Genomic DNA, 14,644 nt, shown 5'->3' on the forward strand with positions numbered 1-14,644 from the left:
CAAAGGTATTGCACCAACACAGCTAATATTGGGGCATCCCATCAATTATTTCCTAACTGCTATAGGACACAACATCAACAGGGAATGGCCGTTACCGCTTGGCTATTGCTGAAAGTTTGAATTATCACCATGGAGATGGAATTTGTTGGTGTTGAAGATCCTAGCTCCCCCTTCTGGAATATAGAGTTCTGGCCACTTCAGACAAAGCTGAAACAGTCCTGAGCGAGTATGGGCACATTGTATACATTAAATGCTGAGAGGTTTTAAATTAGAAAATATTTAAAGATAGTGTATCCCCAAACCAAATTCCAATATAACAAAAGCCTACAAAATCAGTCCATTAGGAACAACCATTTTTCATTTAATATGCTGAATACACTGTTTTGGTCTACCATTGAAAGATTACATATCAGTCTCCTCCAGTTGGAAAACATTGTTGGCAAAACAAATTAAGTGGGTCATAACTATTTCAAATATACATTGTTTAGACAAATGTTGGCTTTTCATACAGCATATCGATTCAAATTGTCATGATAATTATACTAATAAAAGGTAATAGGTTATAATGGAGAAAATATAATAACATTTAAAGTAGATACTTTTAAAGTCTGAATACTTGTAAGAAAAAAGTTGTTGAATACTATAGAAAAATAAAATTGGTCACACTTTGTCCGTCATTAAAAGCAATAATTCTAAAATCATTAAGAGTGCACAATGATGGCGGACTTAAATGAGGCTCCACTACAAGCAAATTCAATATGAATTCAGTAGCAAAGAACATTCATCCAATGACAATATCATGTAATATGATGCACAGACACTGTACAGCAATGGGAATGGAAATATTTCACAATCATCAATATATCAGGGTAGTTGGGCCTTTTCTCACCTGTATACTCCTCATGCCCCCCCTCATGTCTTAAATCCCATTGGAGGAGATGGTCAGGGGAAGGGAACTCATCCAGTGGGTTTTTAGGAGGTGACAAGGTAGAACGTGAGAAGTATGCATGTGACAAATATGGCTATGGTCTCTAGATGTTTCCATTAAACTATCAGACAAGTCTGAAGGTTAAAGGTCCAGTGAACAGTAACAAGTTATGTCTGTATCACATGTATATAATCTCCCAGAGTCGCAATTGGACCTTAAATGCACTAAACGACAAGAACTCTGAATCTCTAAAAGCACTATGAATGGCTGTTTCAAAGTGCTTCAACGTGGCTGTGCAAAAAAAGTATATTGCACTACTGAGGTGAGGTCTAAGACTGGCATCTTAAGGCGGAAGCAAGATCATGGGCTTCCTCAACCATGTCCATCACAGGTTCGACAAACTCAGGTGACGATGCATCACTATAGCATACAAACGGCGATGGAGAGGAAAAACAGCAGTGATTAAACATTTTATGTCATAATCACTGCAAGGTTTTCACAGGAAGCTTTTGAACAGCCAGTGTTAATTGCATACAATGACTGAATAAAGGCATACATTTCACGAGTTGTAAAGAGGCTATCCCTTAATTCTTAAGATTTGCAGGAAATGCATTGAAATTGCAACATCAACAGAAGATTGCTAAACATTAACAACCTTAATATACTTTAGTTAAACTCAGGGTTAGCTATGCATTTTTATCTCCCAGTGGTTGAGGCTAAGATCAGAACGGTAAGCAGGGAATGCGTCACTGTTGCAAATTCTGCATGTAGCCATTTGTTTCAGTCGGCCATGAGAGGCAAGGTCAAGAGAGGTTCCTCTTGAGTTTTCAAAGAACAATCCAAAAGAGGGACAATGTGCCAATGTGGGTATTATTGACAAAAATAGATTTTAGTGAGAACAAAACAAATAATATGTAGACTTTAGTATAGCTACATTATTTGTATTTGGTAGGACAACTTAATTGTGCCAAACAACCAAAACAAATAAATGGTTTTCAATGCATAGGCATATTACCAACAACTTGAACCATGACATCTTGAGAGATAAAACTGCAATCAGTCTTGTTGACTAGTCAGACAATCTGAGCACTTACTAGTCATTGAATATGATCACAATAGTTAAGGAAGGGGTTCAATTATTGTATGCAGGGTGTAGTCATAATGCTAAGGTCACAATGACACTACCAGGAGTTGGGAGGAAAACGCCAAATAATTTACATTCTTCCTCCAATTTCATTCTTCTCTTTTACAGTCTTTATGGGCTAAAGGCCTTCTGAGAGGTTTCTGAACTGGTCAAAGTGGTACATTCATAGAATAAGGATGTTGATCACAATGTTTGTGTTACCGGTTGCTGCGAAGTACCTGGATCACACAAGACACCAAAGCAACTGATGTGTTCAGTATATCACAAAACTTACATGGGACTCGCATAGACACAGATCAGCCACCTAATTATTTCAACTCCTCCCCCGAAGACAAAAAACCTATGACATTTGACTTGCATGTGACGGAGTCTTCCATTTTACATCATAATAGTGGCTCTGTAAAAGGTGACAGAATCAGGAGGAAATAATTGGTCTTAGACCTCTTTAAAGAGAAGAAGTAGTGACGATATTCCTTAGAAGCGGCATGCTGATTGGCTACAAAGTATCGCCTGGATTTATGGAATGGCTGCTAGAAATGTCAAGGATTGGCAATGACAACAACCAGGGCATCACTGATTGGCTGATAGCAGGCCCTGTCTCTGCGCATGCTCCAAGATGGCATTGTGGCAGAAGTAGTACTGGTCGGGCGTTTGGATGGTGAAGGCCCTCTGTGTTCTCATCCGTCGCACCGTCTGACACACATTGAGTGTCCCCACATCCTGCAGCTGTGAAAGACAGATATCCAGGGCACAGAAGGTACCTAGGAAGGGAAGACATTATCAATCAAATGAATTTATAAAGCCCTTTTTACATCAAAAGTGCTTTTACAAGACACCCAGCCTGAAACCCCAAGGAGCACTTTGCTGTATTTTATACCTATCTTAACTGACAAATAAGGAATTTATTTAGACTGTAAACTACACTGCTCAAAAAATGAAGGGAACTCTTAAATCACACATCAGGTCTTGATGAAGGAAATATATTAAAGATCAAAATCTTTACTGTACATTGTGTAATTCGTTGAAAACAAAATGACATAACGGTCAATGGAAACCAAAATCACCAACCAACTGAGGGCTGGATTCAAACTCACACCGAAAATCAAAGTACACAACTGAGATCACAGGATGTTCCAACTTGCGTGAATTTCATCACAGAAACCCAACGTGACTCAGTAGTGTGTATGGCCCCCACCTATATGCACTACCGACAACATCTGGGCATGTTCCTGACGAGATGGCGGATGGTGTCCTGGGGGATCTCCACCCAGACCTGGATCAGAGCTCCTGGACAGTCTGTGGTGTTACTTGGCAGCGTTGGATGCACCGATACATAACGTCCCAGAGGTTCTCTTGGATTCAGGTCTGGGAAATATGAGGGACATTCAATGGCATCAATGCCTTCGTCATCCGTGAACTGCCAACACACTCTGGCCACATGAGGCCGGGCATTGTCCTGCACCAGGAGGATCCCAGGGCCCACTGCTCCAGTCATGATGGATGATGTTGCAGGCAGCTTAACGTTGGGCCCTCATGCCACCTTCATGGAGTTTGTTTTTGACAGTTTGGTCAGAAACATGCACACCAGTAGCCAAATGGAGGTCATTTTGTAGGACTCTGGAAGTGCTCCTCAAGTTCCTTCTTGCACAAAGGAACAGATAATGGTCCTGCTACTGGGTTTATGCCCTTCTACGGCCTTTTCCAGCTCTCCTTGTGTACAAGTCCCATCTCCTGGTATCTCCTCCATGCTCTTGAGACTGTACTGGGAGACATAGTCTTGAGACACCATGTCCTGGAGGAGCTGGACTGCCTGTGTAACCTAAAAGGGCTGCAGGTACTGCCACACACTTCCAGTAGTGACATTGGCCCTCATTCATAAAATGTGTGTATGATAAAATTTGATATTAAAATGATCGTATCATCATTTCACAGACAGAGCTGGTATTCCTCAATATTATGTTTGTCGTATCCTTATGAACAAACTCACGTCTGGTCGGAGACCGTGTAAACCAACGTAAAAAAATAAGATCATGCTTGATTCGCAATAAGACCATCATTATTACAACAAACAGCCTCAGTAACAACAACCACAATAAGAATAATGGGTAATATAAAATAAGATGACAGGGAATATAAACACATACAAACATACCACATTGTATCACTACAGTAGGCTATTATTGTATTATTTGTTTATTTTACTTAATTCTGCACTTTCTCACTTTATTCTTCATTTTCTTTGTGTATGTAATGCGCTAGACAAATAAATGTGCTTTGCCTTGCTTTCCCTATGTCACTCAGGACGTATGGACATACTTGGAGATCATAAATGGTCATTATAATTTTGGTGGATGGCATCTTGATTAGCTAACGGGTCTTAAATTGACTAGTAAGAGGATAAATAAACCAGTGGTTCTGGGTCGAGCAGTTACCCTAATGATGGCAGAGCTTGCTCTTTTAAAGGACTTTGGCTCTGGGCTGAAAGGTGAATGTGTTCCCGTAACTGTGCTGATTTCGTCATGGAGAATTACAAATTAGCCGTTTCAGGCTATCATTAATGTTGAAATCTGTCAATTCATAGGTTGCTGATTGCCACACCCACATAAATTACAGCTATGTCATATGTAAATAAAGACGAGTGCAGCGCATTCTCGCGTCCACGGCTTTATCTGATTTATCAATCTGCGATGACATCTATGCTCATTTTGACCAAGTGTGACAGTTTCATGAATCACAATTAGAGATCATCGTAAGTCTGTTCCAATCTGACATTTCCTGTGAGAAGGTTTCATAAATGAGGGCCAAGGACACTAGCAAAACGCAAAACTAAGGAGAGACCAATTGTCTGTGGCCACCAGCTGCAAAATCATTCTCTTTTTAGGGGTTGTCTTGCTGTTGTCTCTCCAGTGCACCGTTGTCACTTTCATTTGCACCGAAACAGGTGACACTGATTCACAACCGCTTATGCTTCCTAACAGGACAGATTGATATCCCTGAAGTTTAATTGACTTTGTGTTGACTGTGATGATTACATGTTCCCTTAATTTTTTTGAGCAGTTGTAGTTGTAATATTCTAGAGTAGGATGTGATGGATTCACATGGGAATATGGTTTGTCTCTGACATTCAGAAGCAGAGCTACGACCTAAAGTCTATTGGTAAAATTAATCAGGATGTGAAAAATGTGGAACTTGGTGTGGTTGGGGGAAGGGGTATGTGGTGGTAGGAAGCCCCTGACTAAAGGAGTGGTGGTGGTCTGTGATAATAGTCCACCTGTTCTGCCGATGCCCGCACTGCAGTGAACCACCATGGGAGGTCCCAAGGGATGGCCCCTCCACTGGGGCCCCATGGCCTTTACCGACCGCCTCTGCTGTCTCTTGACGGCCCCCAGGAAATCGATGAGCGTCACAGCAGAGGTGGGGACGCCGTAGTCGGGCCAGCTGAGGTACTGGAAGTGGGTCACCTGCCTCTGCTCACAGTTCTGATCGGGAGAGGCAGTGATACAGAAAGACCCACACGTCATGAGATGAGTTCCACTTGTATGACCAATGGTTGATGAGAACTCATTCTAACATTGTTCAACCTTTTTTGAAGATTTGATAGTGTACAGCATGCGCTATGGGTAGAAAATCTCAACTGTCCATCCTTGAAAAACAATATTCAGTAAGAGAAAAGCATGTCACTGTCTTTGCGCAAAGGGAGGTGCCACCGCCTTTGGATAAAGGGAGGTGCCCCCGTCTTTGCGTAAAGAGAGGTCCCCCCCGTCTTTGCGTAAAGGGAGGTGCCCCCCCATCTTTGCGTAAAGGGAGGTGCCCCCCCGTCTTTGCGTAAAGGGAGGTGCCCCCCGTCTTTGCGTAAAGGGAGGTGCCCCCGTCTTTGCGTAAAGGGAGGTGCCCCCGTCTTTGCGTAAAGGGAGGTCCCCACGTCTTTGCGTAAAGGGAGGTCCCCACGTCTTTGCGTAAATGGAGGTGCCCCCCGTCTTTGCGTAAAGGGAGGTCCCCCCGTCTTTGCGTAAAGGGAAGTGCCCCCGTCTTTGCGTAAAGGGAGGTCCCCCCGTCTTTGCGTAAAGGGAGGTCCCCCCCGTCTTTGCGTAAAGGGAGCTAAGGTCAGAAGTGTGGTCAGCGGGTGTACCTCTGTGTTGTGCAACTCCAGGGTGGTCTGGTTGTAGTGCGAGTGGTTGTCCACTCTCTGGTTGACAACTGCCATGTGACCGTACACCTCCTGACCTCCTTCCTCCAGAGGCCAGTACTGACCACACTTTTTCCGACTGCCCTCGTCAGTCCTGCAATGCACAGCTCAATTATCTCCAGGAGTTTAATGATGGTGTTTCTAGTTTCCATGAATCTCTAGGAAGTGTCCCATCTTAGTATGGCTTTGGGGTAAAACATTTACCACAAAGGCATTTCCACTAATTATTTAACAGCTACCCTTTAACAGAATTGAATTATATCAAAGTTGGTAAAAGAAAGCTGTAAGAAGAGTATCTACCTTGTAGTCATGACAATGACTAGCACGTTTTGCTCCCAGACCATTCTCCAGAAATCACCATAGGTTTTCTCCATTGGGCCTGTGGATAGTAGAGTAGAACAAAGGGAAGGAACAACTTGTTATAAACATTTTAATCATATATCATATAAAGGCTTTTACACAATATGTTATAGTAATGTGTCTAAACTTTTACGACCGGGGAGCAATTAGTGATAAATGCCTTGCTTAAGGACAGGGATTGAATCCAGCAACTGTTTAGTTACAGGTTAAATGCTTTAACTGTTAGGCTACCTGCCACCCCATAACACAATCGACTTCAGTGTTTCCAAGCAACCAAAATTTTACAATGTAAAAGTAAAAGTATTTAATGATGAAACATTCAGGGGGAAAATTAGATGCCACTGTTGTACCTTGAGTACCAATGTATGCATTCTTCTGTTTGTAGCCATCCATGAAGCTGGCGTTGATGTAGTCGGATTTCTGTGGGAACAAACAGGACTTTGTCACGGTTTTCAGTAGCAATTCAGATAACATTACAGGACCATGTTGGGATACACACCTAAGGAATTACGCATGCAGAAAGAGGGAGCTGGCAAATTAGTTTTGAGCTGTTCAGTGAGCTTTCAGGAGTCTGCTAATCGCAATACAACTTGGTTTCTTTTACAAGCACACAAATCAAAAGATGACCTTCAATCTTATATTAGAAGCAAAAACAAACATTCACAAAAATGTAATACAAACATACAGCAAGGGCAGTTATTTTGTCAATACAGCTTATTCAAGATAAATACAGCATACAAGTTAATATTTCAATTTCCCCTAACCATGAAGTTCTTAGGCATTTCTGCATTTATAAAGAATCTAGTGTCTTATGCAGCAAATCTTTAAGTGCATTGCTGTATAAAGACAACAGATACACAGCCCGGTCCAAAAAAGTGATACTGATATGATGCTGTACACCTTAGCTGCACAATGACACAATTCACTTTGACCTTTGAGAACACACCTCATTTCTTCTGGGTCTAAGGCGAACTCTCGTTTGGTCGAGACATAAGACATCCCCGTACCGATTCCTCTCTTGGTTGAATGGCATTCTGAAGAGATTTCAACAGACGTAGAATCAACCCATTTACATTTCTGAATATTATTTCAACTCAATACACGCTACATTCTGCCCAGTTCGTGTTACATCATTTTTCCTAAACAGTTTCATTGATCAACTTATGTCTCATCATTTTCAACATAGCGGGGGCTCAGTGCTGGTATTCAAATGAAGTCAGGGTAGGTGCTGGTTTGAGAACAGCTTTTTTTTTTAGATTATACACAAAGGAATTATTTGGAAAAGGGATCAGATACTAGACCAGCTCTTAGTTCAGATGGTAGAGAGTCACACTTGCATTGCTAGGATAGTAGGTTCAATTTCGAGCAACAGCATGTTGCTTTAGATCAAAGCTTCTTCTAAATGCCAAGTTATTATTATATTACTCAAGAGGTTTTGTGCCCAGATCACTGTAGGCTTCTTCATTCACAGCTCAAAACCCTAATCCTAAAAATGCTTCAACTCACAGTGCACAGTGGAAGGACCCTGGTGGCTGCTCCTTACGGATCTCCTCATACTCCAGGTGGATGCCTGAGCGCTGGAGCCTGCCCAGGTGGACCATGAAGTCTGGTAGGTGCATGGCTTCTGGCCCGGGGGTGTGGATCGACGAGTCCTCTAGAGGGATGCCGACCAGCTCATCTACTGGGTCCACCCGGCCGTTCTGCCCTGCCAGGAGCTGCTGGTTCCAGCCATGGGCATCCAGTGGAAGCAGCCCACCCAGGTGCTCAGGGAGACAGTCTCGGGGGAGGTGCTGACGGAGGTCAGCCATTTTGACCATTTGGACCTTGAAGAGTGTGGAAGATCGAAGAGTTAAAGGCTACTCGTTCCTAAGATCAGATGGTAGGTCCTTGCTCGATTTTGATGATTAAGGATTTTTGCGTCAGAGAGTTGGGAGTTCTAGGATAGTGCTTGAGTTTCCAAATAGGAATTTCGATTTTTGGTGATCATCAAACAATATTTTTGTTTTGAATTAAAACAAACTCTTAACTGATTCTGAAAATGCCATTTCATAGCATTTCTGTCTTTAAAACAGTTCAAGTTTGTACCCATGAGGAGAACATTTGCACTCACCCTCTCTCTGAGTTTCTCCTTCAGCAGCAGGCTCAGAAGGTTGTAGGGGACACGGAACCACACAGGGGCCCCCACTATTAACACCTTCTTCAGCCTGGCAGGGAACGCCCCCTGGTGGAGAAGATAGCAGTGCTAAAGTATTGGCCTCACGTTAATGGCACACAGCATACATGTGCCTGTCCACAGTAATCAGGTCAGTCTGGCGAACTGACATTGATATTATGATACATTGCCTCAGTACTTGCTAACCTTGAGTAAGTTGAGGATCTTCTTGCTGAGGTCTAGCTCAAAGTTGGTGTAGTTGGAACCCGCCATGTCGTAAATGAAAACAAGGCCATTTCTTTGAGTTTCAAAGCTGGAGGGACAGAGAGAAGGATGAATACACACTTCACAATGCGTTATAAACATGTTTGTAATACCTTGTGCGCAATGATAATTGTAGTAAGGCTCATCAATATTGGAGTTAAACAAGGATTACAAAATCCTCTTGAAGTCTTATGTTACACACACACTGATTACTCAGTCACATTGCCACTTCAACACTGCGTTTCATATTTAGTTCAATTTGTCTGTTGTGTTGTAAATTGAAGCCTGCCTTTTAGTCAATGGTGTTGATCCTAACTGCCAAATGAAAATCGCTTGAGCCTGGCTGTGCAAACTTCACAGGCACGACCCCCTAGAATCCTGCCTAAGAGGATTACATCATCCTCCTGGTGAGTTTGAGCTAGCCAATCAGCGGTCCGGAGAAGGATGAGGTAGCCAATCAGCTGCCTACTCTTATTAATATATATTTATTTTTAAACAAAGGTATACTTCCAGACCGTTCTAATGCTTGGGTATGCCCACACTATACCTACACAGAAAGGGTTTGTTACTTCGTTAAAAATGTTGGAAGGGAAACTAATTACTAAAAGGGAAACTAATCATATTTCATGGAAATCTGGAAACACTGGGACGTCAATAAGATAATTCTGTTTTATCCAGAGCATCTGCTAAACTACTCAAATGAAAATGAATCTCAAGGTTCTCACCTCTCCACAGCCCGGTCCAAGAGGTAGAAAAGAGCCTGAAGGACAACATGGTTGCCTGTCTTGTTGGGGTGGTGGAGTTTGGCTGTGTACAAGGCTATGGAGGCGCCTGATGGGTCTCGCACACTCTGGTAAAACCGAATAGAGACAGGGGTCAGAGTGAGAAGAGAATGATCAAGATGTGCTTCTTAGCAGCACTGCAGGGCCACTTGAATCCAACATCCTAAGAATGTTATAAGATTCTTTAGTAACATAGGTGAGGAAATGAAGAGCATTAAGCCACAGAGGATCACAAATGAGTCATTTAAACCATATAACAATACAAGGGATTGATTTAATTCCCATCCGATGTAGAAATATGAGAACTGAATTCTGAAAATTCCATTTAATGTCACTTCTGCCATTGCATGTTCTAGGCTTTTTTATAGTGGGCACTTTCATTTAAATTGTTGTGGTTGGACAGTAAGTTTATTATTTCTAAATAATTTGCCCAAAACAATGGCATGAACACACAATGGGTTGTAAGTGGTATTTTGAGAATACTCCGCTTACAGATTAAGTGCATACAGGGAAGTTTGAGGCACATGGAATCCAGCATGCAACCATCAAATATATTGGATGTTAAACTGAATCATGTGGGTCAAAATATATAAAATGGGCTCTGGTGTTCCCTTCGACCACACGGTGGCAGGAATCAGTGAGTGCTTTGGCCACAGGGAGGCATCTGGGTTCACAGTCAGTAGATTTAAAATGGGTGCCGCCCATAGATTGTTAGAGGACTTAACTGGGAGAAAACATCTTCCAGCATGAACATTGCAACATTTTAAAATAGCCAAATTGGTGGGCCAGCTTATTTCATTAGCTGATCCCTCCCGAAGACCAAGTGGGTCATGTGATGAATACTCAATCTGGGTCTTCAGGAGTGATAAGTCAGTGAATTCTACAGAAACTGATAACTTCTCATGGAGAGACTGCCCATGCTGGAAGCAACGTTATAATGTCACAGATGTAAATGTGACCTCTTTCTAGCTCTGTGGTGCTGCCTCTTCTGAAGGACTGTGACTTTAAACCAACTAGTAGTATGAATGTAACTTCAGGCAACCTTGAGATAGCTAGTGGCCTGGTTAAATAAATAAGGTTAGCAGGTTACTGGAGTAATACTGAAAAAATATTTTAGCAGTGTGACTTATTGCGCAACCTATACAGAAGAAAAACTAATTCAACAGACTGATATAAAAGGTCACCAGGTCACTGGGTGTTACACAACGAATATTAATGTTCCAATGCAAATGATTGTGCGAACTATTAAACATGACAGAAATATACTGGAACAGTCTAGTATGAACACAACTATGAGCATCAGGAAATGAACAACTTCACTCACTGTCCCTTCAAGGCATTATTCAGCAATACAGGACCATCATTCATAAAGTGTCAAGGAAAGATTGCTGAATAAGATCGGCTTGGCCTTTTGCTAGATTATAATGAATAAGATTACAAGGAAGATACAGATCCTAGATAAGCACTCTGAGACCCTTTCATATTACTGGCCCTGAGCATTTCTACTGTTATTTGAGGGCAAATAGCCTTACAACTAAAAATAGCCTAGACAGGATACAGACTGAGGGCCAGTGCTGAAGTGGTGGAGGTCTTCCGTGAGAAAAAGGGTTTGTCTCAATCAATGCGTCAGCCTCGCAGTGGCATGGCAACAGGGAGGAAGGGGGCGGGGTTGGTGACAATCAGCTGTCCTGGTGACTGAAATGCTTCCTGGCAAGGAGGGCAGGCTGAGAGGGAGTGCCTCTTCACTACCCGACTTGACGCCATTTCTGGACAAACTACACAGAGGGAGGACCCTGAAATGCCATGATAAACTATGAAATTCAATGTCTGATCCACTTTCATACACAGGTGTTATAATAGGAGATAGTGTTTTCAGAAAGTATTCAGACCCCTTCACTTGTTGTGTTATCATTGAATAAAACATTTGTTTTGTCATCAATCCATATTTTAAATAAATAAAAAAACTAAAAGATCTCGTACCTAAGTATTCAGAACCTTTACTCAGTACTTTTAGAAAATACTTTGGCAGTGATCACAGCTTCAAAAGTCTTACAGAGTACGCCTCAGCCAGCTTTGCATTGCAGGTTTTCATTCAAGATGCACTGTGCAGGAGAACAACAAATGCAAATATCTTAAACTAATGTCACTCGTTGCCAAAGCTTCTACATGCTCCTGCACACACAACAAGCTTTTGAAGTTAATATTTTAGTCATTTAGTAGACTCTTAGCCAGGCTTAATATAGCAATTAGAAAGTCTCACCTTGGAAGCTCTGGGGTTTGAACAACTAACAGTTAATTTACTGGTCCAATGCTCTAACCTTTCTGCAACATACACAGTTAGACTTACCAGTACAGTGAACTTCCCACTGAGCAGTTCAGAACGCAAAGGTTCCTCCTGGGGCTGTAGTTTGACAATGCCCTCTTTCAAACGTGTCTCCTGGACAGAGAAAACCACATTTATTTTTAAGATGTCATTTAGGAGTGTGCACGCATACATTTTCATACTTTGTTGTGGTTCCACATGGGAATCGAACCCACAAACTTGGCATTATGCAAGCTTTGTTTCAGTCCAGCATTACCACACTTAATTCAAATAATCCTAATCTACCTAAACACTCGATATAGACTGCCATTATCAGTGAAATCAGGTGTGAAAACAGGAGCAAAAGCCAAAGCCTGCTTTAGTTTCAGCCCATGGGTAGCTATCGCCAAACTCAAGTGGAAGACTGAAAGAATGAAGGCAATATATGCATGTCTTTGAAGCAATCATGCTGTCACCCGTCATTTCATTACAGGAAAGTTTAGATGAAAAGAAGAAAAGGAAAGGTAAGCTTATCTAACAGATTAGCTTCAGGATGTTTTGCTTCAGAGCTAGAATGTATCATATTGCAGAGACACCATGATATCCACACAGATAAGCTATAAATACCTGAGGCTAGATGTGAATTACAGGATACACCACGGTACATTTCCAAAAGAAATGACATGTCCGAGGAGTTAGAATGTCCTTAGGTTGATACTCGAGAGGCTTAAATGGACTACCATGGTGGTCAACAATCGGATGCCCGAGGCCAAGGACTGTTGCATTAAATAATATGCTCACACTTATGTCAATGTAGAATTACTCTGGGCCCTGATTGGTTAGGTAGCTTTTAATGACACACACAGACTACTTTATGGGGCATGTATTTATGAATGCAGGTCATGAAGAATAAAGACACTGATATAACGCAGACAGCAAAATCTGGCCAAATCATGCTGCTATTTCAGTAATTAGAGAACAGTATGTTCGGAGACTTTCCATTTGCTGAGGTGGAATAGAAGGTATATGTCCCATTTTGTGAAGGTTACACAGCCCTTTATCTACACTGACTTAGCACAACAGTCAAAATATATAATTAATATATATAATTAATATATATATATATATATATATATATATATATATATATATATATATATATATATATATATATATATATATATATATATATATATATATATATATATATATATATATATATATAATTTATATATATATAATTAATACTATGTATATTTTAATTACCAGAGTGAAAATTAAAGTCTGCCATGTCTTAGCAGGGAAGTGATAGTGAGGGTCATGTCCCCCCATGAACTTGATGAAAGTGCAGGTAAATTTTCAGCGGGAAGCATGTCATTTTTCTATCTTTGTGAAGAGTGAAGTTATAGAATAGTAACATTTGCATAATGAGGTCAAGTAAGGACATTTGGCTAGTCCTCAGACTCAAAATAAGTGTTTTTAGGGTCTAGTTTAGGTTTAGAATGAGGGTTAGGCATAAGGGATGATGTTTAGGATTTAGAGGTTTTTTTATGGTTTTACAGCAGTCTAGGATGCTCCCTCCACTGCTCCTGTATACTGCTGCAGAATACATTTGAATCTGGCCCACTTCTCTTTCGATAGGGGCTGTTTGTCTGCTCTGTCAAATTAAGCACAAAAAGTCTGAATACAAAATTGGGAAGGAATGTTTCTGTGCCGACACGTACACTGACAAAACCGCGCTCCTACGCACTTACCCGGTAGCAGTGGAAGAGCTCAATGGCTCGGAACACGTCGAACTTGCGTGCCATGAGGAACTTGACGGCCACTTCCCAGGACAAGGGGGACACTCCATGCTGACTGGTCCACTTGTTGATTTCCTCCAGAAACTGCTTGGTAGCCTAAAACAACAATAATGTGGTCATATATTATGATGGCATACCAAATGGCTCTCAGTTCCCCATGTAAAGGAGTGCATTTGAATCACACCCCCGGTCCTGTCCTGGTCAAACGCTGAGCACTAAAATAAAGTGTGCCATTCAGACCCAGACCATGTACTCATTCCACAGAAAATTTGGGGAGTAGAAGTGAAACTTGGCAGACTTCAGGTTCAGAATTGGTTATTGGGTCATGGTATCGCTATTGAAATGTACATACAGAAAAACTGATTGGTGACTTAAGAAATTAATGGAAGTTATGGCTATTCTCTTGGGGAACACTGAAGAGATGGTACGACTGGAAATGTTAAAATATTCTGTAAAACCTCACAGCTAGACAGAAAGATATACTGCAGAGGAAAATGGAAAGAAATTGGAGGGATGGAGTTAAAAGGGACTTGAGTAGGGTGTGGGGTGCTTTTGGGTTTAGGCATTATCGTATGGGCTATGTTGGGTTTGGGTAAGAGGTTAATCAGTTATAAGGGAGGTGGGTATGTATGTCATCTGGGTGTGTAAGCATATGCATGTGTGCACACACACAGGGTGTAATGGTACACGTAAAAGGTCAAACGCGGTACCCCAACCTCCGCTA

The 14,644-nt window shown here is 41.5% G+C and overlaps 1 protein-coding gene across 2 annotated transcripts in view; it reads right to left on the bottom strand.

Annotated features, from left to right (window-relative positions):
* Positions 1-336: 336 nt before the first annotated feature.
* Positions 337-14,644, bottom strand: part of ptpn9a (protein tyrosine phosphatase non-receptor type 9a) — a 41,741-nt gene continuing 27,433 nt past the window's right edge. For both annotated transcript variants that reach the window (XM_010884301.4, XM_020040267.2), the window contains exons 2-13: positions 13,873-14,016; positions 12,164-12,253; positions 9,760-9,884; positions 8,978-9,083; positions 8,729-8,839; positions 8,125-8,441; positions 7,565-7,652; positions 6,969-7,038; positions 6,559-6,637; positions 6,202-6,352; positions 5,344-5,551; positions 337-2,833 (exon numbers count right to left, since the gene is read on the bottom strand). In XM_010884301.4, the coding sequence (XP_010882603.1) occupies positions 2,643-2,833; positions 5,344-5,551; positions 6,202-6,352; positions 6,559-6,637; positions 6,969-7,038; positions 7,565-7,652; positions 8,125-8,441; positions 8,729-8,839; positions 8,978-9,083; positions 9,760-9,884; positions 12,164-12,253; positions 13,873-14,016 (1,680 nt within the window). In that variant the 3' untranslated portion in view covers positions 337-2,642. The remainder of the gene's footprint in view (positions 2,834-5,343; positions 5,552-6,201; positions 6,353-6,558; positions 6,638-6,968; positions 7,039-7,564; positions 7,653-8,124; positions 8,442-8,728; positions 8,840-8,977; positions 9,084-9,759; positions 9,885-12,163; positions 12,254-13,872; positions 14,017-14,644) is intronic.

The sequence above is a fragment of the Esox lucius genome, chromosome 19 (assembly GCF_011004845.1).
Source record: "Esox lucius isolate fEsoLuc1 chromosome 19, fEsoLuc1.pri, whole genome shotgun sequence".
NCBI lineage: Eukaryota > Metazoa > Chordata > Actinopteri > Esociformes > Esocidae > Esox > Esox lucius.